Source organism: Scleropages formosus, chromosome 10 (assembly GCF_900964775.1).
Source record: "Scleropages formosus chromosome 10, fSclFor1.1, whole genome shotgun sequence".
Taxonomy (NCBI): domain Eukaryota; kingdom Metazoa; phylum Chordata; class Actinopteri; order Osteoglossiformes; family Osteoglossidae; genus Scleropages; species Scleropages formosus.
In genome coordinates this window covers 8,326,835-8,352,396 of record NC_041815.1, presented here as the reverse complement: position 1 = coordinate 8,352,396, position 25,562 = coordinate 8,326,835, and the positions used below count along the sequence as shown (strand labels likewise).

General features: G+C 42.5%; 2 protein-coding genes across 2 annotated transcripts; both read right to left on the bottom strand.

The window, feature by feature from the left end:
• Window positions 1-16,928: 16,928 nt before the first annotated feature.
• On the bottom strand, window positions 16,929-17,912 carry LOC108934722 (olfactory receptor 51E2-like). Its single transcript, XM_018752780.2, has one exon. It carries the CDS (start codon window positions 17,910-17,912, stop codon window positions 16,929-16,931), a length of 984 nt encoding a protein of 327 aa, XP_018608296.2.
• Window positions 17,913-22,597: 4,685 nt separating this feature from the next.
• LOC108934723 (olfactory receptor 52D1-like) lies at window positions 22,598-24,359 on the bottom strand (the record flags this gene model as incomplete). Its single annotated transcript, XM_029255843.1, has 2 exons — window positions 24,345-24,359; window positions 22,598-23,556 (listed from the first exon to the last, which is right to left on the bottom strand). A coding segment is annotated over exon 2 (927 nt), but the record flags the coding sequence as incomplete, so codon positions are not given.
• Window positions 24,360-25,562: the final 1,203 nt, after the last annotated feature.

Below are 25,562 nucleotides of genomic sequence, written 5' to 3'. Positions count from 1 at the left end.
TTCAGCAAAATAGACACACACACACATTTTCATAACTGCTTGTCCCACACGGGGAACCGGAGCCAACCCAATAACACGGGGCATAAGGCCAGAGGGGGAGGGGACACACCCAGGATGGGACGCCAGTCCACCACAAGGCACCCCAAGCGGGACTCGAATCCCAGACCCACCGGAGAGCAGGACTGTGGTCCAACCCACTGCGCCACTGTACCCCCCGTAGTAAGAATATTATATTGTAAAAAACAATACAGGCAATCAATAATACACAAAGCAGTCAGCAAACTTAAGTCCATACCTTTCATAAATTGAATTTCATGAATTAATACTATTTTTACTACATAATATACACTGTGCTGTCTGGTCGAGGACGCATGCTGTGCAGTGATAACCAGGTCTGTCAGCAGCATGTATGGAGATGAGCTGACCATCCTTTTTCCTCTGTCTGTTGTGGCTTAAGTTTGTAGCTCTTACACAAGGTTGTCAAGACGAAGGCTGATGGAGTTATTTAATAGGCTTATTAATATGTACTAGTAGTTGAATGCAAAGGTTGCTGCTTTGAGGGTACTTAGCCAAAATTGCTCTAGTAAAATTTTGTTGTTGTATAAATGGGTAAATAGTTGTAGGCTGCTTTGGAGAAAAGTGTCACATAAATGAATAAATGTAAATGTAGTTATGCGGCATTTTAAGACGAGATACGGATTAACACACATCTCAGTTGTGCTCAGGCAGGACAATCCACATACTGGATAGTTCCCTGATGATGAAGGAGGCATAGTATCAGGCAAAGGAGCAATTTTTGGGTACATTGCTTAGGAACGCTGGCTCTTTCATTCATTCATGTCAGACATGTTCGAAAAAAGGAGGACAGGCAGATTGAATTGGAAGACAAGGTGCCACTATTATTCCCCACCTCTAACTCCAAATTACTTGCCATGTTTAAAGGATCCTTCGCAGTCACACAGTGAGTAAGGGATGTAGATTATGAGGTCAATAAGAATGACAGGGTAATAGTTGGATCATCTCACTTCGTTAAAAAATCAGTATAGCTGAATTCACACATTCCTTGCAATGCCTAACTTGGACAAAGTCGAACATGGAATACTGGCTTTCCTCTCAGCACAAGCATGATTTACTGACATTCTGGAATAAGCAAAAAGAGAATTCTGGTGTGTTAAGTCTCGCATTTTATTTAGATTTCTAAAACACTTGCATCTGCACTGGACTATGCATCTTGTTTAATATGGTTCAAATCTCAACGTAGGTGCAAAAATAGGCAGGTGGGAGAAGTCATGACCACGTATGTCTTATCCTCTATCTCCCCACCACAACCCCACATTATTGAAAGGTTACACGCTAAATCTCAGTGTCAATTTTTTCTCTGTCAAACACGTTTCAGATAAAGATACCCTGGTTTGGAGCATTACATTTCTGTCACATAACATCAGCATTGACATTGCAACAGACATTAACATCTTTTTAGGTATACTGTCCACAATTATTCCTGCTACTGTGAACCCCATTATTTGAGTCTGGACCAAGGAAATAAGGAATGTCATTCTCAAAATGTTCAAGGTGAGGTCACATAAAGTGAAAAATATAAATGTGTCAGCAGTGAAAGTTTAATCTTGGTGCATCAGCAACTTTTCCCAATGAAAAGCTTCAACTGATAACACACACACACACACACACACACACACTGTCTGTCCCATACGGGGAGCCAGAGCCTAACCCGGCAACACGGAGCGTAAGGCTAGAGTGGGAGGGGACACACCCAGGACAGGACGCCAGTCCACCTCAAGGCACCCCAAGCGGGACTCAAACCCCAGACCCACTGGAGAGCACAACCCACTCCAACCCACTGCCCCAATGCCCCACTGCGCCACCACACCCCCTCTTCAACTGATTACACAATGAATATAATCTTACAGCACAGTTTAAAATTCAGTAGGAGCTGCGAAAGAAGTTAGTCACATTTGCACAGCATTTTAAAAGAATTCATTCTTTTACAATGGCTGGTCATTTGAAACATGCAGTATACAGAAAAAACACAAATGTTAATAAAAAAACATGAATTTTGATGAGGAAAACATTTTCTAATGATGAATGTGAATTATTTTGTGGTCATATGTTAGAAAACCGTGTCAAAATTAGCAAGAGTAGAAAGTCACTTGCATTAAATCAATGCCTTTACATTTGTACAAATTTTATTTGGGTGGCACAGCAAGTAGCACTGCTGTCTCACAGCGCCTCGGTGGTGTGAGGGGACGTGGGTTTGATCCCTGCTCAGTCTGTGTGGAGTTTGCATGTCCCCCCCGTCTGCATGGGTTCCCTCCTACTGTCCAAAGACATGATGTTCAGGTTCTCCATAGTGTGAGAGTAACACAGAGAGAGTATGTTCCACTGGTGTATGGAGGAGTGACCCATTGTTAGTATTGTAGCTAGCAGTGTAAGTCACCTTGGTGTGTGGACTGCTGATAACACTACATAGAGTTCATTGGAAGTCACTTTGGAGAAAAGCATCTGCTAAATAAATGTAATGTATTATGATATGCCTTTGGCTTTAATTTCAGCTGTAGGCCTAAGTCTGAATGACACCTGTATTTTGCAAGGTGAACCATCAGAAGAAACATCTGTTGTGAAAAGTCAAAAGTTTCAACTCAAGATTAATTTTCTTTCAAGCTGAAGTACCAACTTCTGGTGAAAGAGTCTGAAGAAAACATATTTTTCGTAACACAAACATATTTTTAGCTTGTTTTAAGAAGTTGTTCAAAGTCCATCATGTAAACTTTAAAATGGCAGTTTATTTTAACGAATAATATAACAACGAAGTCTGAAACCATTGCTCAACTTCTAAGCATGCAGGGCCTTTCTGAGAGCAAAACTGCCCGCTGTCGATAAGTAGAACGATGGTCCTGTGTTTCTGTCTGAAGCTCCTCTTCTAGGGAATACCATAGGTAATAAAAAGGGAAATCTAAGGGACTCAATGTACAGCACGCAACAGATACGTAATGAGGACCAGTGATAAACAAGGATGTGTCCTAATTACTTCTTGCACCACTGTTAACACAATTAGGCTGCAACTTTTAAATGACCAACAGAAGGAGAAACAACACTCATGGGCAATCCTTGAGGGCAGAGAGCTACTTCCATCAAAACACCTGAGTCTAATTTTTCAAAACCCTTATACATTAATCAGGGAACACTTGTTGAAGAGAGTGCCAACTTGGGAAAAAGGAAACAACCCATGAAATACACACAGAAACACAGATCAGGTTCTTCTTTTCATGCAGCTCTAAATGTGATCGGTGCTGAGTAATTTTATGGCTTTTAACAGTGTCATAAGAGTTGTGCAGACGAATACCAAAGAAATTTACTGTGTAAAATTGCTGCCAATTGTTACAACAAGTGGCAAATTTCCAAAGATATAAATATTTCCCAGTCTACTGCTTTCAGCTGTATGTTCTTCACTTTTCCCTTCATTTTGTTCAATGCATTTTTGTTGTGTAACAAATGTCACCAGTGATTACAATGCTAGCTTGTTGATGTCAATAAAACAAATTAAAACATGAATGTAGGACCTGCTCCACATATGTCAATCAATAATGAGACAAAATCTCTGCGTGTTGGTAATATGACTCTCTCAACATTCAGCATTAAACAAAACCGGAGATAAAGCGTTTTTATTTTCACCTACTTTATACTTGTTGTAGGGGGCGCGGTGGCGCAGTGGGTTGGACCGGGTCCTGCTCTCCGGTGGGACTGGGGTTCGAGTCCCGCTTGGGGTACCTTGTGACGGATTGGCGTCCCGTCCTGGGTGTGTCCACTCCCCCTCCGGCCTTACGCCCTGTGTTACCGGGTAGGCTCCGGTTCCCCGCGACCCCATATGGGACAAGCGGTTCAGTAAATGTGTGTGTGTATACTTGTTGTAATCTTAATGTATCTCAAAGTCCATATAGGTATTACAATGAGCTTTTCAAAGTATACTTGTAGCTGCAAAAAAATTTACAGAACTTAACTAGATCTTTAAATGAATTCATCTATATGATGCTTTTCTCCAAAGTATAAGCTGGTGGAAGGCAGCACACGGGCAGAGATGGAGTTGTATTGATGGAAAGCTCTTCAAATCCCCCTGCCTCAGACTAATTAATGACAATCAGCTGCAGCCCCTTGAGTGAACTTCATGATGGACATTGAAGCAGCTGGTCTGAAAACTGCTGGAGAGGACTGCTTGGGGAATGTTTTTTGGGTGCTTTTTCTTTTCTTTTTTTTTTTTTTTTTGCGGCTTCACGTGAAAGGGCTCTTTTGGTTTAACTAAATCTGTTGTAACTTTTCGACACATGGGGGCAGTTGATAATGTAGTGGAAAATGCTGCTGTCTTTGGCTATAAAGGTTGCAAATTCAAATCCTGTGTACGGGTGTAGTGTAGCTGAGCAAGGTACTTACCCTCCATTGCTCTTGTAAACATTAACCAGCTGTATAAATGGGTAAATAAGTTTAAGTAGCTTAACATTGTAACTTGCTTTGAGGTAAAGTGTGAGAGTGCAATAGAAGGAGAGGGTATTACAGCAATTAATTGCACCCAGCAGCATAGAGGGATTATCTTAAACATGACTGGATTTAAATTTATTTTACATTGTAAGTAATTTATCTAGCAGTGTAAATCACCTTGGTGAATAAGGTGTGTGGAGTGAAAATATAACATAGAGTTCATTGGAAATCAATTTGGAAAAAAACATCTGCTAAATAAAAAGTTCAAATCTATTGTCATAACGGGGGTCCGGAAAAAGCAACGGACACAGCTGCAGGCTCATTCATTTATCAAATGGACTAGGCACAAGAATGATCCAGAGTTGTTCGGGGTCGATCGATCGGCAGATTGTTATGGCAAATAAAGGAGGCTGAACCCAAGTGCACAATCATTTATTCAGTACCAAAGGATTAGACGTGATCTCATGGTCAGGGACAGGTCAAGGACAGACATATGGCTGGTCAATCGGTGAACTGAGCGGAGAGGAGGATCTGAAGTCATGGTTGGGGGGCAAGGCGGGTGGTCGTTACTAAAAAGACATGGAACGGAACTGGGGAATGATGAGAAACAGGAGTTGGAAAAGGTGAGGTAGGTTAGAAAGCACAGTGGGGACAGTTGTCTCAAGTAATATGCTGCAACTGGGAAGTGGTCGAGTGGGGGTTTTTGTAGACAAGTGCTCCAGTTGAAGTCAGGTGCTTAATTGAAGTCTATATGCCCCTGGTAGGATCTCCCAGAGCAAACAGGTCCTGGGTGACAGACGAGACAAAGCGCGGTTCAAAACTCCCTTATAACTATTAAATCAAGGTTCTCGTTTACCCCGCCCGGTATGGGGTCACCGGGGCCCCACCCTGGAGCCAGGCCTGGGGAGGGGCTCGCATGCGATCGCCTGGTGGCCAGGTCTATGCCCACGGGGCCTGGCTGGGCTCAGCCCGAAGCCAAGACATGGAGCCGTTCTTCGGTGAGCTCACCACCTGCCAGAGAGGCCGTAAGGGGCCGGTGCATTGTGATTTGGGCAGTGGTCGGGGCCGAGTGCCCGGCCAACCCAAACCTCGAGCGCCAACTCTGGCTTTTGGGACTTGGAATGTCACCTCACTGGCGGGGAAGGAGCCTGAGCTAGTGCACGAGGTTGAGAGATACCGTCTAGATATAGCCAGGCTCACTTCCACTCGCAGCTTGGGTTCTGGAACCACTCTTTTCGACCAAGGGTGGACTCTCCACTATTCTGGTGTTGCCCAGGGTGAGAGGCGGCGGGCAGCTGTGGGCTTATTAATAGCCCCCCAGTTCAGCCGCCATGTGTTGGAGTCTACCCCGGTGAAGGAGAGGGTCGTCTCCCTGCACCTTTGGATCAGGGGACAGTCTCTCACAGTCGTTTGTGCTTATGCGCCTAGTGGCAGTGTGGAGTATCCGGCCTTTTTAGACTCCCTGGGGGGCATTCTGGAAAGCGCTCCCACTGGGGACTCTGTCGTTCTACTGGGGGACGTCAACGCCCATGTGGGCAGCGAAAGTGACCCCTGGAGGGGCGTAATTGGGAGGAACGGCCTCCCTGATCTGAACCCGAGCTGTGAGTTGTTATTGGATTTCTGTGCTAGTCACGGTTTGTCCATAACAAACACCACGTTCATGCATAAGGATGTCCATCAGTGCACTTGGCACCAGGAGACCCTAGGTCGGAGGTCGATGATCGACTTTGTAGTCGTTTCTTCTGATCTTCGGTCATATATCTTGGACACTAGAGTGAAGAGAGGGGCTGAGCTGTCAACTGATCACCACCTGGTGGTGAGTTGGATTCGATGGTGGGGGAAACAGCTGGACAGACCTGGCAGGCCCAAACACATAGTGAGGGTCTGTTGGGAACGTTTGGCGGAGGCCCCTGTCAGAGAGGTCTTCAACTCCCACCTCCGACAGAGCTTCAACCAGGTCCCGAGAGAGACTGGGGACATTGAGTCTGAATGCACTATGTTCCACGCCTCCATTGTCGGGGCGGCAGTTCGGAGCTGCGGCCATAAGGTCTCCGGCGCCTGTCGCGGCGGGAATCCCCGAACAGGGTGGTGGACAGCGGAGGTAAGGGATGGCGTCAAGCTGAAGAAGGAGTTCTATCGGGCCTGGCTGGCACATGGGACTCCTGAAGCAGCTGATGGGTACTGGCGGGCCAGACGGAACGCGGCTCTGGCAGTCGCCACAGCAAAAACTCGGGCCTGGGAGGAGTTCGGTGAGGCCATGGAGGAAGACTTTCGGTCGGCCTCAAAGAGATTCTCGCAAACCGTCCGGCGACTCAGAAGGGGGAAGCAGTGTTCTGCCAACACTGTTTACAGTGGAAGTGGTGCGCTGCTGACGTCAACTGACGATGTCCTCGGGCGGTGGAAGGAGTACTTTGAGGATCTTCTCAATCCCTCCGACACGCCTTCCGTAGAGGAAGCTGAGGCTGGGGACTCGGAGGGGGACTCATCCATTACCCTGGCTGAAGTTGCTGAGGTTGTCAAAAAACTCCTCGGTGGCAAGGCTCCTGGGGTGGATGAGATCCACTCCAAGTTTCTCAAGTCTCTGGATGTTGTGGGGCTGTCTTGGTTGACACGCCTCTGCAGCACTGCGTGGAGCTCGGAAATGGTGCCTCTGGACTGGCAGACCGGGGTGGTGGTCCCTCTTTTTAAGAAGGGGGACCGGAGGTTGTGTTCCAACTACAGGGGGATCACACTCCTTAGCCTCCCTGGGAAAGTCTATGCCGGGGTACTGGAAAGGGGAATCCGACCGATAGTCGAACCTCAGATCCAGGAGGAGCAATGCGGTTTTCGCCCTGGCCGTGGAACACTGGACCAGCTCTATACCCTCACTAGGGTGTTGGAGGGTTCATGGGAGTTTGCCCAACCAGTCCATATGTGTTTTGTGGACCTGGAGAAGGCATTCGACCGTGTCCCTCGTGGCATCCTGTGGGAGGTACTTTCGGATTATGGGGTTCAGGGCTCGTTGCTACAGGGTGTTCATTCCCTGTATGACCGGAGCAGGAGCTTGGTTCGCATTGCCGGCAGTAAGTCAGACCTGTTCCTGATGCATGTTGGACTCCGCCAGGGCTGCCCTTTGTCACCGATTCTGTTCATTATCTTCATGGACAGAATTTCTAGGCGTAGCCAGGGAACGGAGGGTGTCTGTTTTGGTGACCGCAGGATCTCGTCTCTGCTTTTTGCAGACGATGTGGTCCTGTTGGCTTCATCGAATCAAGACTTACAGCGTGCACTGGGGAGGTTTGCAGCCGAGTGCGAAGCGGCGGGGATGAGAATCAGCACCTCCAAATCCGAGGCCATAGTTCTCAGTCGGAAAAAGGTGGATTGCCCCCTCCGGGTTAGGGGGGCGTTGCTCCCTCAAGTGGAGGAGTTTAAGTATCTCGGGGTCTTGTTCACGAGTGAGGGAAAAATGGAGCGACAGGTTGACAGACGGATCGGTGCGGCGTCTGCAGTAATGCGAACATTGTACTGGTCTGTTGTGACAGAGAAGGAGCTGAGTCGTAAGGCGAAGCTCTTAATTTACCGGTCGATCTTCGTTCCTACCCTCACGTATGGTCATGAACTCTGGATCATGACCGAAAGAATGAGATCGCGGATACAAGTGGCAAAAATGAGTTTCCTCCGCAGAGTGGCTGGGCGCACCCTTAGGGATAGGGTGAGGAGCTTAGTCACCCAGGAGGAGCTCGGAGTAGAGCCGCTGCTCCTCCGCATTGAGAGGAGCCCCCGGGAGGAGGTCAATGGCACAGTCCCAGGGTCGGTGCGGATGTAGTGCGGCAGTAGCATGGAGGCCTGCTCCTTCCTAAAGACCTCCACCAGGTCTTGATATTCCCTCGGGATGTTCACTTGCTGGGGAGAGTTTGAACACTCGACAGAGGTGGCTCTGCATGGCAACCACAAACAGTTCTCATCACACTGAGGTCCCCAAGCCACCAGTTCCCCTGTACTCCATCGGAAGACGGGGTCATGCAGGGTGAGCCATGGAAAACTGAGAATTACTGGTATCTCGGGCAAAGCGATGAGGTAGAACTGCAGATTTTCTTTGTGGCAGGCCCCCACCTCCAAGTGCAAGGGCTCGGTCCAGGTATTGACGAACCCTTGTACCAGTGGCTGCCTATCGAGCGTGCTCACTCTCAGCCGGACATTCCACCAGCGCTGGGGAATGCTGTTTTTATTCACAAAGCCTGCGTCCATGAAACAGCCCTCAGCTCCCGAATCAACGAGAGCGTGTGTCGTAACAGTGCGTTCCCCCCAGGACAAGACTATGGGAACTGTGAGACAGTTACACCGCAATGTCCTATTCACCTTAGGCTCTGAGCGGGCCGGACAGTCGGCACAGAAATGTCTGGAGCTCCTAAAATAGAGATATAAACGGTCCCGGAGTCTGCGCTGTCATTCTTCAGGGGTGATTTGTCCGTGCCCGACCTGCATGGGCTCCAACTCAGCTCGGTTAGTGGAGGACCCTTCCATGGCCGGCTTCGGACGAGGGCTTCGATCCTGTGTGAGATTGTCCGGCATCGCCACCGTCTTGATAAAGCGATCGAGCATCCAGTTTTCTCCACTAAAGGCCAGCTCCCTTTTCAACCCGGGGTTCAAGCCGTGATGGAACTGGGCTAATAGAGCAGTTTTGCTCCAGCCGCTCCACTCAGCCAGGGTCTGGAATTCGACAGCATAGTCAGCAACACAGCGGTCGCCTTGACTGTGCTCTATGAGGTGTTCACTGGCGACCTGGTCTGTGTTAGGAAGCCCAAACACCACTTGGAACCGCGCCTTGAAATCCTGGTAGGATGGCATCTGGATGGTTTGTATTTTTCTACATTAATGGTGCCCTCATAGATACAAAATTTACCCATACCATGAGCACCGACACATCCCCATATCGTGACATGCGCTGGCTTTCGAACCGCTGATATCAGCTTGGATGGCCCTTTTCCTCTTTGGCCCAGAAAACATGACAGCTGTTTTTTTCCAAACCTATTTGAATTTCTGACTTGTCAGACGACAAACATGAGTGTACTGCAGTACTCTCTGCCTAAGATGACACCGAGCCCAGAGAAGCCAGCGGTGCTTCTAGGATTTATGGCTTCTGCTTTGCAAAAAACTGCCAGAAACACAAATACGTACTCTTCATTCTGACTCAAGATGTTATCCAGGACATAGAGCTCCCAGTTCCAAGCCAGTCCTTCAAAGTTGAACTCTTGTTTACTCTTGTCTTTAACCAGAGAGCCAGCAGTCTACCAAGGGAATACAGAACAGCAGATTTAAGCAGCAGGAGGTCAGACTTGTTGGAGTTTCAGGAACCTGAAAGTGAAGAAGGCTTTGGTTTTGGACTGTAGGACCTACAGCATTCAACAGTGGAACCTGGAATGTAAAACACTTTTGCCATTTTTTTATTTCTGTCTGTACGAAAAAGAAAATGCATAATGCTCTTTATATGATTTATTTCTTGTGAATTATAGAGATTGCAAGATCAGATATAAAAGGAATCCTGGGCTGCCTTTTCAGAATCATTAATATTATCAATCAATAATCATTTCAAAATATAATTAGATGTTATATATGTATATGGTCTTGTTTTGTATATATGGGGGGGTGCGGTGGCGCAGTGGCGCAGTGGGTTGGGCCACAGTCCTGCTGTTCGGTGGGTCTGGGGTTCCTGTCCTGGGTGTGTCCCCTCCCCCTCTGGCCTTACGCCCCTGTGTTCCCCGTGACCCTGTATGGGATGAGCGGTTCTAAAAGTGTGTGTGTCTGTGTGTGTGTGTGTGTGTGTGTGTGTGTGTGTGTGTGTGTGTGTGTGTGTGTATATATATACATATACATATATGTATGTGGTGTGCTGGGTGGTGTGGTGGTGCAGTGGGTTGGACCACAGTCCTGCTCCCTGGTGGGTCTGGGGTTCGAGTCCCGCTTGGGGTGCCTTGTGGTGGACTGGTGTCCCATCCTGGGTGTGTCCCCTTTGGCCTTATGCCCTGTGTTGCTGGGTAGGCTCCGGTTCCCCATGACCCCTTATGGGGCAAGCGGTTCTGAAAGTGTGTATGTGGTGCAGTGGGTTGGATATTAATTAACTTCAGGAAAGTGGAGAACCTCATATGTTCTCATTAGTGGAGTGGAGTGCAGATGGCAAACTATCAATCCAGTGCCATCCACAGCAAAATGGTAGACTGGAAGGCACCAGCTATATGAACAAAGAACATCTGAACCAAGCAACCGAAGAGAGATATATGGTTCCAGTTCAGTAGAAGGCTGAAGAGCATGTTTGGAACACAGAAGATCATTACACTGAGGTCAACAAAAGACATTGCACATATCAGCAGATACATTGGAGAATGCAAGGTCTTGTGTGATATTATGGTAAACATAAGGATTAAGTTTGCAGCTAAAGATAGCAAGAGCATGAAGAGAAAGGTGGTAAAGAGCAGTTGTCTCCACTCTCTTGGTCCTGAGAAACCAATTAGGACAAAGTCTGTGTGGGAGAAATTTCTGACAATGTATTCTTGCATGATGTTGAATTGTTACCTTGAACAAAACCTGGATAAGGAAAGAAACAGGGTTTTTTTTCTCGTTCTCTGTAAAATGACTAAAACATAAGATAACACTCTTTTTCTATTAATTTAAATCAAAACAAGTACACTATACACAACAAAAATATGACACCATTTTTGTCTGGAATGCTTGAAAAATGCTTCTACTGGAAATATTTAACAAAAATTTATGCAGCTTTTTCATATGAACTGCTTTTGCACTCAGTCACAAGAACACATCATTGAAAAGCTAATAAAGTTTATCCCCCTTAGAGTATTTTTTTATGATATAATTGTAAAAATACTTAAGTAACAATTTCTGTGTAATATCGTGCAATATTTGTCATATTTTAAATCTTCAGCATTTTTTTAGGTAATATGGATTACATTGGCGCGGTGGCGCAGTGGCGCGGTGGGTGGGTGGGTGGGCACGGTCCTGCTCTCCGGTGGGTCTGGGGTTCGAGTCCCGCTTGGGGTGCCTTGCGACGGACTGGCGTCCCGTCCTGGGTGTGTCCCCTCCCCCTCCAGCCTTACGCCCTGTGTTGCCGGGTAGGCTCCGGTTCCCCGTGACCCCATATGGGACAAGCGGTTCTGAAAATGTGTGTGTGTGTGTGTGGATTACATTTCCGTTTGAATTTGAAATACATTAAAGACAATAAAGGAATATGCAAAGTACTTATGACTGTATGTTCCAGTGTGTCACTCCTTGGTGAAAAACTGAGATGGAAAAGTGTTCAGCTTGGTATCTGAAATTAGTATGCTCCTCACATTCCCGTTCGCAGAACTTCAATAACTCAGGCTTGCTGCTGCTTAAATCCACTGTTCTGTATTCCCCTGGTAAAGGGAAAGTCCTCTAGTTAATTTTTTTTTTTTTTTCACAGAAGCAAACAAAGATCCAAATCTCTAGGCCCAAATGACAGCTGCTATGAGATATGTTGTAGGAGAAAGTAAAATAATCTTCTGAACTCTAGTAAATTTTTTGAATGAAACAATAATCTTTAGTAATATGTTTCACAATTTAAAATTTATAGCATTCTATGGGTGCTATTCAGCTGAAATCTTATATACATAGACTACAAGTTTCCTGACAATTTTGACAGTAACAAGGAAAGAGTGAAATAAAGATAAACTCTTTTAACAATTTATTCTTCAGCTTCCTGGGGTCAGATGCATTTTGTTGTTGTTTTGGTGTACTTATGGCCCAAAAAATCCAGAAAATGGCAATAGAGTCATAATACCAGAGTGAGTGCTACAATACTTCAAGTCCGGATAAGTGAATCTCCACACAGTGAATGTCCATATTTACATTTACATTTATTCATTTAGCAGACACTTTCCTCCAAAGCGATGTGCATCTCAGAGAAATATAATTTGTGCATTACATTAAGAGAAAGGGAGACAGAGTTACAGAGGTGAGATTCTTAAGTAAAGTTAGTTTGTTTCTTTCCACTAAATGCTCTGATGTTCATCGCACGAGTAGGTGCATAAAACTCAGAATAGACGATTCTTGATCATGTTCCTACAAATTTTTTTAAGGTACACAAACAAGAATTATGTACAATACAGGAGTAGCAGCTGTGTGAAGGCTTAATATACACGGTATATATACTGTACTACATATACTATACTATGTATATTAAGGGGGGTGTGGTGGCACAGTGGGTTTGGCCTAATCCTGCTCGCTGGTGGGTCTGGGGGTCAAGTCCTGTTTGGGGTGACTTGTGACAGACTGGCGTCCCATCCTGGGTGTGTTGCCGGGTTAGGCTCCGACTCCCTACGACCCTGCTTGGGACAAGTGGTTTCATTCAATGTGTGTGTGTATGCATTAAGGTATATATACTATGGTATATATGGTATGTGGCAAAAGTATGAGTTACACATTTTTTATAGGTACAAACATTTTTTGGTTCGTTTAATTAATTCTAATTGTATTTTCCTTTCCTTTTTTCTTTCTGGGGTGAATGTCACCTGCATTTCCATGTCAAGCCAGCTGAGCTAGAAGCAAGAGTACCTAAACAGAATAGGAGTCTAGGCCCTTAAAACCCTCTTCATTTCATCTGGCTCCCACAGCACTTACAGCTTGAGTCTGGTGCTCCTGCGTTTTTACGTGACATTTAGTATTTTAACTGACACTTTTCTGCAAGATGACTTAAGATGTTAAGGTAGCCACAAATATCTACCTATTTATACAGCTGGGTAATTTCACTGGAGCAATTTCAGGCTAAGAACCTTGCTTAAGGGTACTACAGCTGGAGGTGAGACTCAAACCTCTGACCTTTGGGTCAAAAGAAATAACTCTGCTACCAGCCATCCTATAGACTATGTACTGACATCATATTGTAAACAGATATATTTTCTTTATACAATACATAATGTAATTGTACACACGCACACACACACCTTGTCTGAAACTGCTTGTCTTATATGGGGTCGCAGAGAGCCGGAGCCTAACCCGGCAACAAAGGGCATAAGGCTGGAAGGGGAGGGGACACACCCAGGACAGGATACCAGTCCGTCAAAAGGCACCCCAAGTAGGACTCGAACCCCAGATCCACCAGAGAGCAGGACCCAGTCCAACCCACTGCACCACCATATCCCCCATGTAAGTGTCATAACAGTGACAATTATTATATTATCATTTCACATTTAATAATTATGTAATTGATAGAAAATATAATGTACTACTGTAAGTTCATTAATCTATTCTCAGTAACTGATTATGCCATTCGGGGGGTGCGGTGGCGCAGTGGGTTGGATCATGGTCCTTCTCTCTGGTGGGTCTGGGGTTCGAGTCCTGCTTGGGGTGCCTTGTGATGGACTGGTGTCCTGCCCTGGGTGTGTCCCCCTCCCTCTCCGGCTTTACGCCCTGTGTTACTGGGTAGGCTCCGGTTCCCTGCGACCCTGTATGGGACAAGCGGTTCTGAAAGTGTGTGTGCGTGTGTGCGTGTGTGTTTGTGTGTGTGATTATGCCATTTTAGGCTTTGGTGATTTAGAGTCCATTCCAGGAACCAGAATATGTAAGTCAATGTACACCCTGTGAAAAGCCCTTTTAATAGTAATATCATCCACACATAAAGGACATTTTAGACCCATGTGAAATATATTTTTGGAATGTGGCAGGAAGCCAGAAAACCTTGGTGATATCCATAAACAAAAGACAGATCTGAACTCACAACCTACAAGTGATGAGGCATCAGGGCTTCTCCCTGCACCACCTTGGTGGTTTTTGATTTTGTGCAGCAATACAAAATGTAGTATTTGTGGAATGAAATGTGGTACAAAATGTGACCACTCAATTTAATGTATATTTCACTTCCACTGAAATGGAATCCGAAGCCTGTTTGTTTTATCCTGTTTCATCACGACTAGATGTCTCTGAATATTTTTCCACCAATAAAATTTTCTGTGAAAAATTAACACTGTTAATATTTTGATTTAAGCAACAGAAATTTAATTAAATGGTGAGAAATGGTTATTGTACTGACACTGAGAGAATCTGGAACTTATAAATGCCAGTAAAAAAGTTGTTTCGTTTTTCCCAAGTTGGCACTCTCTTTAACAAATGTTCCCTGATTAATGTATAAGGGTTTTAAAAAATTAGGTTCAGGTGTTTTGATGGAACTAGTTTTCTGCTTTCAAGGATTACCCATGAGTGTTGTTTTTCCTTCTGCTGGTCATTTAAAAGTTGCAGCCTAATTGTGTTAACAGTGGTGCAAGAAGTGATTAGGACACATCCTTGTTGATCACTGGTCCTCATAACGTATCTGTTGCGTGCTGTACATTGAGTCCCTTAGATTTCCCTTTTTATTACCTATGGTATTCCCTAGAAGAGAGGCTTCAGACAGAAACACAGGACTATCCTCCTATTTATTGACCGCGGACAGTTTTGCTCTCAGAAAGGCCCTGCATGCTTGGAAGCTGAGCAATGGTTTCAGACTTCATTGTTATATTATACAGTATTAAAATACAATAAACTGCTGTTTTTTTTTTTTAGATTGCATTAATTTATTGTATATTTTCATGGTTGTCATAAATTCAATTACAATGAACAGAAGTCAATGCCACTTACACTGAAAGAATTACACACACACACATTTTCAGAACCGCTTGTCCCATACAGGGTCACGGGGAACCGGAGCCTACCCGGTAACACAGAGCGCAAGGCCAGAAGGGGAGGGGAGGGGACACACCCAGGACAGGACGCCAGTCCGTCACAAGGCACCCCAAGTGGGACTCGAACCCCAGACCCACCGGAGAGCAGGACTGTGGTCCAACCCACTGCGCCACCACACTCCCTGAAAGAATTAAAAAATTAAAATATCTATGTATCCACCCATATGTTATGAGTAACCGCTTGCTTCCAACTCAGCTGACGTGACATGGAAATGCAGGTGAAATGCAGGGTCTCAGTGAGGCAAGAAGCAGGGGATGTAGGATAGCGTACCCCTGGACAAGATGCTTCTGTGAAATAACTTTATTCATTAATGTGAAAATATACTGTATACGCAATAAGTACTATGTAATAATTCTTGTTTTTAGGTAAATAATTTCATTAAGATAGTCATTTATGACAAATTTTAGATTACAGCATTAAAATCCATAATATAATTTGTTTTCAAGTTTATAGCATGGATTTTCTACAAGTACTTAAAATTAGCTGAAAATATACTTTATTTTAATCAAACATGAAATATAAAATATATATCTTTTTTGAGACTTTCAGTACAAGTGAGTACTTTGGGAAGAAAATTAATCTTGAGATAAAACTATTGACTTTTCACAAAATAAGTGTCCTCTGAGGGTTCATCTGATGAAAGATGTGTCATTTCAGCCTTACAGGTGAAATGAAAGCCACATTTTAATTTTTTTTTTTTTTACAAATGTAAAGATATGGATTTAATGTGAGTGAATTTCAGCACTAGCGAATTTTGTTAAGGTTTTCTAACATATGAGCACATACTAATTCACATTCAGCATTAGAAAATGTTTTCTTCAGGAAATTTTATTTTTTTTATGAACATTCATGTGTTTTTATACTGTACATTTCAAACAACCGGCTATTTTAAAATAATTAATTCTTTTAATATACTGTAAAAATCTGACAAACTTCATTCTCAGCTCCTACTGAATTTTAAACTGTGCTGTAACAATGTATTCATTGTGTCATCAGCTGAAGCTTTTATAGGGAAAAGTTGCTGATGCCCAGGGATGTGTTGGTTCATATCCCATTTGTAAAAGAGTGGAATTTTAGGTATTGTTTCAGCTTAATGAAAAATTAAAATGCAATCATTTCTCTGTACCATTTGGTTTTAGTTAATATGTGCTTTGGTGTTTAGGCCACGTTGGTAATTAGGGATATCATGTGTTGTAATTGTATTGGATAGGGCTTCAACTAAAGTCAGTGTATGCACTGTAAGGAGAAGGAGGTTAAACTTCAGTGAGTATTGGTACAATGCTTGATCTCATTGATGGAAATCTAAGGCAGCAGTTCGCACTGGTACAGCATACCACAGTCGAGATGAACCTTTTCTCAAACTACAACAGATTCTCTTTATCCTCAAACTGTTTTTATATGATTGTATGAGAGTCAACAGACTCTCAGCAGACCCAAAATTACTTATTTGAGAAACCTATATGTTTTGTTTTTAAAAAATTTAAACTTTATCTGACATAGGAAACTGAAAAAGCGGGAATAAAGCATAATTCCTTTTATGTTTCAATTTCTTCTCAGCATATTTTTCAGATTAATGGTATATGGCTTTTGTTTGTACTTGCAATGTCATGCAAATATTTTGAATGCCGGCAACAAAGAAACTGAAGCTAATATCTGAAAGGGAGGTTGGCATGAATTACAAGATTTTACTGTACAAAATACAGTCGAGTAGATTAAACTTTCACTGCTGACACATTTATATTTATCACTTTATTTGAACTCACCTTGAATATTTTTAGAATGGCATTCCTTATTTCCTTGGTCCGGACTCCATAAATAATTGGGTTTACAGTAGCAGGAAAAATTATGTACAGTATACCTAAAAAGGTGTTAATGTCTGTTGCAATATCAATGCCGATGTTATGTGACAGAAATGTAACGCTCCCTACCAGGTAGAAAGACATCATAACAAGCAAGTGAGTACTGCAGGTGTGGAATGCTTTCCAGCGGTCCTCAGCTTCTGCAGCGTGCAGAACAACGCTCAAAATCCGCATGTATGAGACGGCAATGATGGAAATGTCAATGCCAACAAAAACAACAATCACTGCCAGGCCTATGCTGTCATTCTTATCCTTATTTCCACATGCCAGACTGACAAGGGCCATGTGGTCGCAGTAGCTGTGCCTGATGATGTTTGAGCTACAGAATGTCAAAGAGCGGGCCAAAGCTACTAAGATAGACATGATCAAGCCGCTCCTTATCAAGGTCAGGGCTACAAACTTTACAAGCGCAGCAGTGTTCACAATTTCCACATAGCGCAATGGATTGCAAATGGCCACTAGTCGGTCCAAGGCCATAGCCAGGAGGACGGTAGACTCCACGGAGGAAAAGAAGTGAGTGAGAAACATCTGAGTTAAGCATCCTTCCAAGGAGATTTCATTCCAGTCAAACAGAAAACCTAAAAGCATATTTGGCACAATCACTGTAGGGACAATTATGTTCACAATGGCTAAGGAAGACATAAGTAAATACATGGGGCTGTGCAAATTCTGACCGTTTTTAATGACAATCACTATTAATGAATTGCCAAATATGGTCAGCATATAAATTAAAGAAAATGGCAAGAATAGCAACCGCCTGTACTTGTAGAGTTCTGGAAATCCTTCAAAAATGAACCTGGTATGTGAGAAGTTGGCTTGAGGAAGTTCTTCAGCCATGTCACTTTGGTTTCTTGACCTGAAATGTGTTTGACAGAGAAAAATATGACACAGAGGTTTAGGGTGTAACTTTTCAAATATGTGGGTTGTGGTGGGAGGTTAGGGGATAAGACGTGTGATCATGACATCTACCACTTGTCCATTGTCACACCTATGTTGAGATTTAAACCATATTAAAAAAGTTGCATAGTCCAGTGCATATGCAATTGTTTTATAAATTTAACTAAAATGCCAAACTAAAACATGTAACACCATTCATCATATTTTAGTTCAAACCAGCACACGTCATACCTGTTGATGGTATTTCCTTTTACTTTCTTCCACTGTTTCTCATCCGCTGTGCCTGTCGAAGGGTGCTTGAAAACATGAAATATTTGTGTGTTGCCACAGAGCTTAATTTATACATAGCATAGTGGTCATGTTCCCTAAGGACTTCCCACAATCCTTTAACTGTTTGCTTTGACTCTCATGCACAAGCCTTTAATATCATAACTATTATGACACCATATTTTATGATTCCTGTATATATACCTGTATTTTTTACTTGTATACAGTATGGTTGATGCGTTTGCCTATTTGATTAACAATAATAAAAATGCATTGCGCTTTACAACACGTTATTAAGAAAACCTAACACATGTATACATATTTAATTCTTTTTCAATCAACTTATTTATAAGAAATGCATAAATAATGGTTAATTATGAAATTCTGGGATGTAATCTGTTTCAGCTTCATACAGGGTCTAATGCTACTTTCACAAAAACTAAAGAAAACCTCAGACAGTCCAGTTTAGTTTTCCAAACTTTTGTTCAAAGAAATCAAAGCACAATCCCTGGGGTGTGGGGTGTCAGTTGTTAACAGTGTCTCGCAGGAGAGAGTTCTCCAAACCTTTTTGAACTCAGTTCCAATGTCAACAGCAACCATAATAATTTTCATACTGCTGCACAAAAGTATTCCTAAGGGTAAAACTGCTGGACCACAGTCTGATTTGGAAAGCACACCATTCTGTAGCCAGTGCCTAATTAGTGAAACTAGAGAACTTCAGTTAGATAATTTTTGGTTATACAGCATATCCTTGATTGTGTGACAGCAATTCAGAAAATTTTATTTTATAAGAATATCTATACAAAACACGTTTCATAAGTGTGTAAGTATGAGAACAATATTAGTACAGATTTTGTATCCTGTGCTATCTAGTAGTACACTAAAAACAAATTAAACACACTTTAACTGAATTACTAGAGATACTGATTCAATCAGAACTGGACTGAATGAACGAATGGATAAATGAATAAATGAATAATTTCCAATCCTTTTCTTGTTATAATGCTATTTTTATTATTTAGATTTACATTTGTTTATTCAGCAGTCGCTATCCTCCAAAGTGATGTACCTCAGAAAAATACAATTTGTGCATTACAAGGAGAAAGAGAGACATAGTTGCAGACATGTAATTCTAAAGTAAAGTTTTTGTTTCTTTCCACTATATACACCAATGTTCATCATGTGAGTAGCTACAGAAAACTCAGAATAAATGATTTCTGATCACCCTCCCAGAACTTTTTTTTTTTTGAGATACACAGACATTTACATACCATACAAGAGTAGCGGCTGTGTAAAGGTTTATCTGGGCATGATCATAAAGTTATAGTGAATGAACATTTACACCTAAAATAAGCTTAAGAAATCATGGGAAATGTGAGTCTGGAAGAGGCGATGTTTAAGACCCTTTTTAAATGTGGACAGAGTTTCAGCAGTTCTGAGTGAGGGGGGAGGTCGTTTCATCACAACAGAGCCAGAACCGAGGACCTCCATGCTTTGCCTTTCATGCGTGGGACCACCAAGCGGGTAGAAACAAACAAGCGAAGTGATCTGACTGGGGTGTAGCGGTTGATCAAGTCTTGTAAATAGCAGTGAGCCGTTCTACTGATGAATCTGTAGGCCAGAGCCAGGGTCTTTGGACTGGGCAGCAATGGGAAACCAGTGCAGAGAAACGAGTAGAGGAGATACATGGGAATGTTTTGGCAAGTCAAACACAACTCGGGGAGCAGCGTTCTGTATCAGCTGTAGAGGTTTGATGACAGTTGCAGGAAGGCCTGACAAGACAGAACTTTGGAGCTGCATTTGTCTCTGTGTAATCAACATAGAAGGGGAACCAAGGCATCAGGTTTAGGCAAAGGTGCTAAAGGGCTACTCCACATACTTCACGATTCCTCTGTGACTCCCATCTTCCTCATTTTATCAATTTATCTTTCACCACTTTTTATTGGTTGATGTGAAGGCAATAGAGGTGACCACAAACCGCTATCCATGGTTTGAGTTACATGTGGTGTTTTACTGAAATGGGTTTGTCTTGGGAGGGAACAGAATACATCAGGAATCTCTGCTGGTAACTTGTGTCCTCTTGATGTGCTGTATACAGCCTGATATCAAAAAAGACTGGGATAGATTCTGTGACGTTTGGTGCCAGTGGTCCAAGTTTGACTTTGTCCAGGTTAAGCATTGCAAGGAATGTGTGAATTTACTCATACTACTATTTTAACAAACTGAGATGACCCAACTCTTACACATTACCTGTCGTTCTAATTGACCTCATACTCTACATCCCTTACTCACTGTGTGACTGCAAAGAGTCCTTTAAACTTGACAAGTAATTTGGAGTTAGAGGTGAGGAATAATAGTAGGACTTTGTTTTCTAATTATCTTAACTTCCAATTCAACCTGCCTGTCCTCCTTTGTTCAAACATGTCTGACACGAATGAATGAAACAGCAAGTGTTCCTAAGCAATGTACCCAAAAATTGCTCCTTTCCATGATGTCTGAGTATATACTGATTTTTGCAGGAACCTGGACAATTTCATTGTTAATTTTGCACTGTAATGGTGTATTTAAAGGGGGATGCGGTGGTGCAGCAGGTTGGATCAGGTCCTGCTTTCCGGTGGGTCTGGGGTTTGAGTCCCGCTTGGGGGGCCTTGTGACGCACTGGCGTCCTGTCCTGGGTGTGTTCCCTCCCCCTCCAGCCTTATGCCCTGTGTCGCTGAGTTAAGCTCCGGCTCCCCATGACCCTGTATGGGACAAGTGGTTTCAGATGGTGTGTGTGTGGTATATTTAAGGCTGTTAGCTTGTACAGTTACTTGTGGCACTGGTAGACTTCAGCAATTGCAAGTGATCTTCTGAGACTGAGGATCAAGATTTAACCTGGACACACACCCCGAAAGGACCTTAGAGAGTCAGCTTTCCAAAACAATGAGAAGCACTAGAACATGTATAGACTAACACTCTTGTTTTCAGCATAGCCTGATAAAGTGTATCCCTTCAAGAGTACTTTACTTAATAAACAGGAAGTTGTCTGTGGTGAGTGTTACCTAGGAACTTCCTGTTGCAGTTTTATAGCAGAGCTGTTGCATCTTGATTCCAGGATGAGAGAATCCAAGTTCTGCCTGTGAGTGCTTAACATGTTTTCTCTGGGTTTGTACACCCTCCCATGATCCAAAAAAATGCCATTCAGATTCAAAAATATACTGATCTTATGATTGTCATTGTGGCCGGGTGGAATAGAGCGGAGGACTCAAGAGCAGAGCTCGTTTTCTTGAGTTTTTATTAATTGGGCAAGAAAAGAGTGGTCAAAAAAACAGGCGAGGGTCAAGTGATCAGCAAACAGAGTCCAAAGGGAAAAAACAAGAATCGTTGACGGAGGAAACAGGCAAAAGGTCCGGAGAAACCAGACACAAGGAACCATGGCGCACAATTGAGGGGGAAGCACAGCAGATGCTCTTTGCAGAGGTTCCACATTGAAGGTCTTCTGGGGAAGCCTTTTATCTCTTGTTCCCTTCATTGGCAGCAGGTGTCACAGATGAGCTGGCCAATGGGGGCATGACAATAATGCAGCATGCATATACGTTTATACATTTTCATCAATAACAAATTTTATAACAGAGTGCTTTCTTCAGCACCAGGAAACTATCCAGGATGTGGATTTTTCTGCCTGAGCAGAACTGAGATGTGCGTTAATCAGTATCTCATCTTAAAATACAGCATAACTACATTTACATTTATTCATTTAGGCTACACTTTTCTCCAAAGCAGCCTACAACTATCTACCCATTTTTACAACAGGGTAACTTCACTAGAGCAATTTAGGCTAAGTACCTTGCTCAAGAGTGCTGCAGCTGGAGGTGAGCTTCAAACCAGCAACTATTGCATTCAGCTGCAAGTACATATTAATAAGACTATTAAACAACTCCATCAGCCTTCCCCTCGACAACCTTGTATGAAAGCTAGAAACTGAAGCTACGAGCAGACGGAGGAAAAAGGATGGTTAACTCATCTCCCTACACATGCTGGTGACAGACATGATCATCACTGCATGGCATCTTTTTTAATGAAAAAAAATCACCATCATTAAGTCACCAAATATATAACAAAAATGGCAAAATATTTCTCTCAGAATGTATCACAGCTTGGTTTATGGTTTTGACCCATTGACTTCTGCAAAAAAATATACTTAAATGATTTTAAGATTATCTTTGTGAAAACTCCAAGTTAACAGTATTTAATAAGCCAACCAAACATGTGCATCTTAAAAAGATATTTGAAAAAAAATACACAGTTAAGACACATGTTTGCAAAGCAATATTTTTTAAATAAACTGTCTTACTTCAGTGCTGTGTGAACCTTTTTCCACACTTCATTACTTTTATTATTTGCTGTCTTATTTCTTTTGTCCTGATACCATAAATTATTGGATTTAAACAGGCAGGCATCAGCAAATACATTGCACTGATCACCATATGACTGTTTGATAACATCTCATTTTTTATTCTGTAGGAAAGAAATGATGTTAGGGCCAAAATTACATTCATGAACATGACAACAATATGAGTGATGCATGTACTGAGTGCTTTTTGGCTAGATTTGCCTGACTTAAAAAGAGAGACAAATATTCTAACATAGGAAACAGCAATTAAAAGGACATCAGCTGCTGGGATGAAGAACATAGTACACAGTCCAACAACATTGTTAACATATATGGGACCACATGCCAGGGTGACCAGTGCCATGTGTTCACAGAAGTAGTGCTTAATCTCATTGGACTGGCAGTATGACAAAGATCGAGCTAGGCCAACTATTGCTGAAATGAAAACTGCATTTCTGAGCATCGGTATAATTACAAATTTCAGGAATGCAGAGAATCTCATGTGTTCATTGTAATGGAGTGGAGTGCAGATGGCGTAGAAACGATCCAGGGCCATCCACAGCAAGATAGTAGTCTGCACTGACCCAAAAAAGTGAATGCAGAACATCTGAACCAGGCAACCAATCAGAGATATATGGTTCCAGTTAAACAGGAGATTAAGAAGCATATTTGGAACACAGAATATTGGTATAACCAGATCGACAAAAGCCATCACACAAATTAGCATGTACATTGGAGAATGCAGAGCCCTGTGAGATAAGATTATAAATATAATCATGGAGTTTGCAGTGATTGACATTACAAACAAGAGGAAAAATGGGATGAAGAGAAGTTGTTTCCACTCTCTGGATCCAGAGAAGCCATTTAATATGAAGTCCGTGTGAGAGATATTTCTTGCTGCATATTCCGACATCTTGCTGCACAGTGTGGCACTTTCAAAAACACCTAGATAAAGGGAGAAAGTAAATGTTTCAATTAGTATCTAGCAGTTACTTTATTTAATGTATTCAAAAAAGCATTATTTCAAAATATAAATCATAAAGCACAAACAGCTGTGCATGTTCAAGTTTTTGCTACTTTTACATTTATTTAGCAGACAATTCTCTACAAAGTGACTTCCAAAGAACTCTATGTAGTATTATCAGGCCATACACCTTATTCACCAAGGTGACTTAACACTGCTAGATACACTACTTACAACAGGTCACTCATTCATACATCAATGGAAAACACTCTCTCTGCATCACTTACATACACTATGGTGGAACATGAAATGCATGTCCTTGGTCTGTGGGAAGAAACCCATGCAGACAGGGGGGAACATGCAAGCTCCCCACAGACTGAGCAGGGGTCAAACTCCTGTTCTCTTGCACCACCCAGGCAACGTGAGTCAGCAGCACTACTTGCTGTGCTACCATGCCACCCAGTCCATGCATTCAACAGAATTTTCTACGCTGCTTTTGAGTGTCATGTACCCTAACATCAATATACGTGATACAGACATATTAAACACTATAAAAACTGAAAAATATATTGATCTAAGATATAATGATGCATTTTAAAATAATTATTAATATGTAATATTAATCATTTGGAAAAAAACAACCAAGGATTTTTAATATATTATCTTACAATTTCTATATATTTTCCTAAAAAAAAAAAAATCATATTAAGAACATTAAGCATCTTCTATTTCGTACAGAGAGAAATAGAAAATAGCAGAACTCTTCTACATTCCAGGTTCCACTGTTGAAAGCTGTGTGTCTCGCAATTCAAAGCCAAAGCGCTCCAAACAATCAGGTACATCAAGAAGTCCGACCTCCTGCTGCTTAAATCTACAGTTCTCTATTCCCTTGGTAGAGTGCTGGCTCTCTGATTAAAGACAAGAGTAAACAAGAGTTCAGCTCTCAAGAACTGGCTTGAACCTGGGAGCTCTATGTACTGGGTGACATCATGAGTGAGAAAGAAGAACATGTACTTGTGTTTATGGTGACTTTTTAAGCTGTATTTCTTCATCTGACATACATTTAACTAAGAATATACAACTCCCATTCCAAAAAAACTAGGAACCTATGGAAAAATGCTAACATTTTTTTAAATAAAAAAAATAATTTTGCATTATTCATATATATATATATATATATATATATATATGTATAGATATACATATATATACACACACACACACACATTTTCTGAACCGCTTGTCCCATACGGGGTCACAGGGAACCGGAGCCTACCCGGTAACACAGGGTGCAAGGCCGGAGAGGGAGGGGACACACCCAGGACGGGACGCCAGTCCGTCGCAAGGCACCCCAAGCGGAACTCGAACCCCAGACCCACCGGAGAGCAGGACTGTGGTCCAACCCACTGCGCCACCGCGCCCCCCTACTATATATATATATATATATATATATATATATAAATTTACTTTGACCTGTATACAGACAAAAACAGTATAAAGACAAGGTATTTCATGTAGTACTTAATCAGCTGCATTGTTTTTTAACATATATGTTTATTCTGAAATTGATGCCTGCAACAAATTCCAAAAAAAATGGTACATGAGTTGTTCAGGACTAATAATGATGTGACACAATTAATTAACAAGGTGATGTTAAATGGATGAGGCAATCATGTTACTGTAAATAAGGAGACTACAAAAATGGCTTGGTCCTTGAAGAGCAAGGGTAGGTCAAGGGTCATCAGTTTGCCAACAGATGTGTCAGTATTCCCCAAATTTTCTCCAGTATTCCCCAAAAACAAATTGATAGTATTTTGGGCATTTCATCCTCTACAGTGCACAACATAATGAAAAGATTCAAGGAATCCAATCAAATCTTGGTGCACAAAGGGCAAGGCTCAAAACTCTTTCTGAATGCTCCTGATTTCCAATCCCTTAGGTGTCACTGTCTTAAAAAAACGGTCATGCATATGTAATAGATCATGGC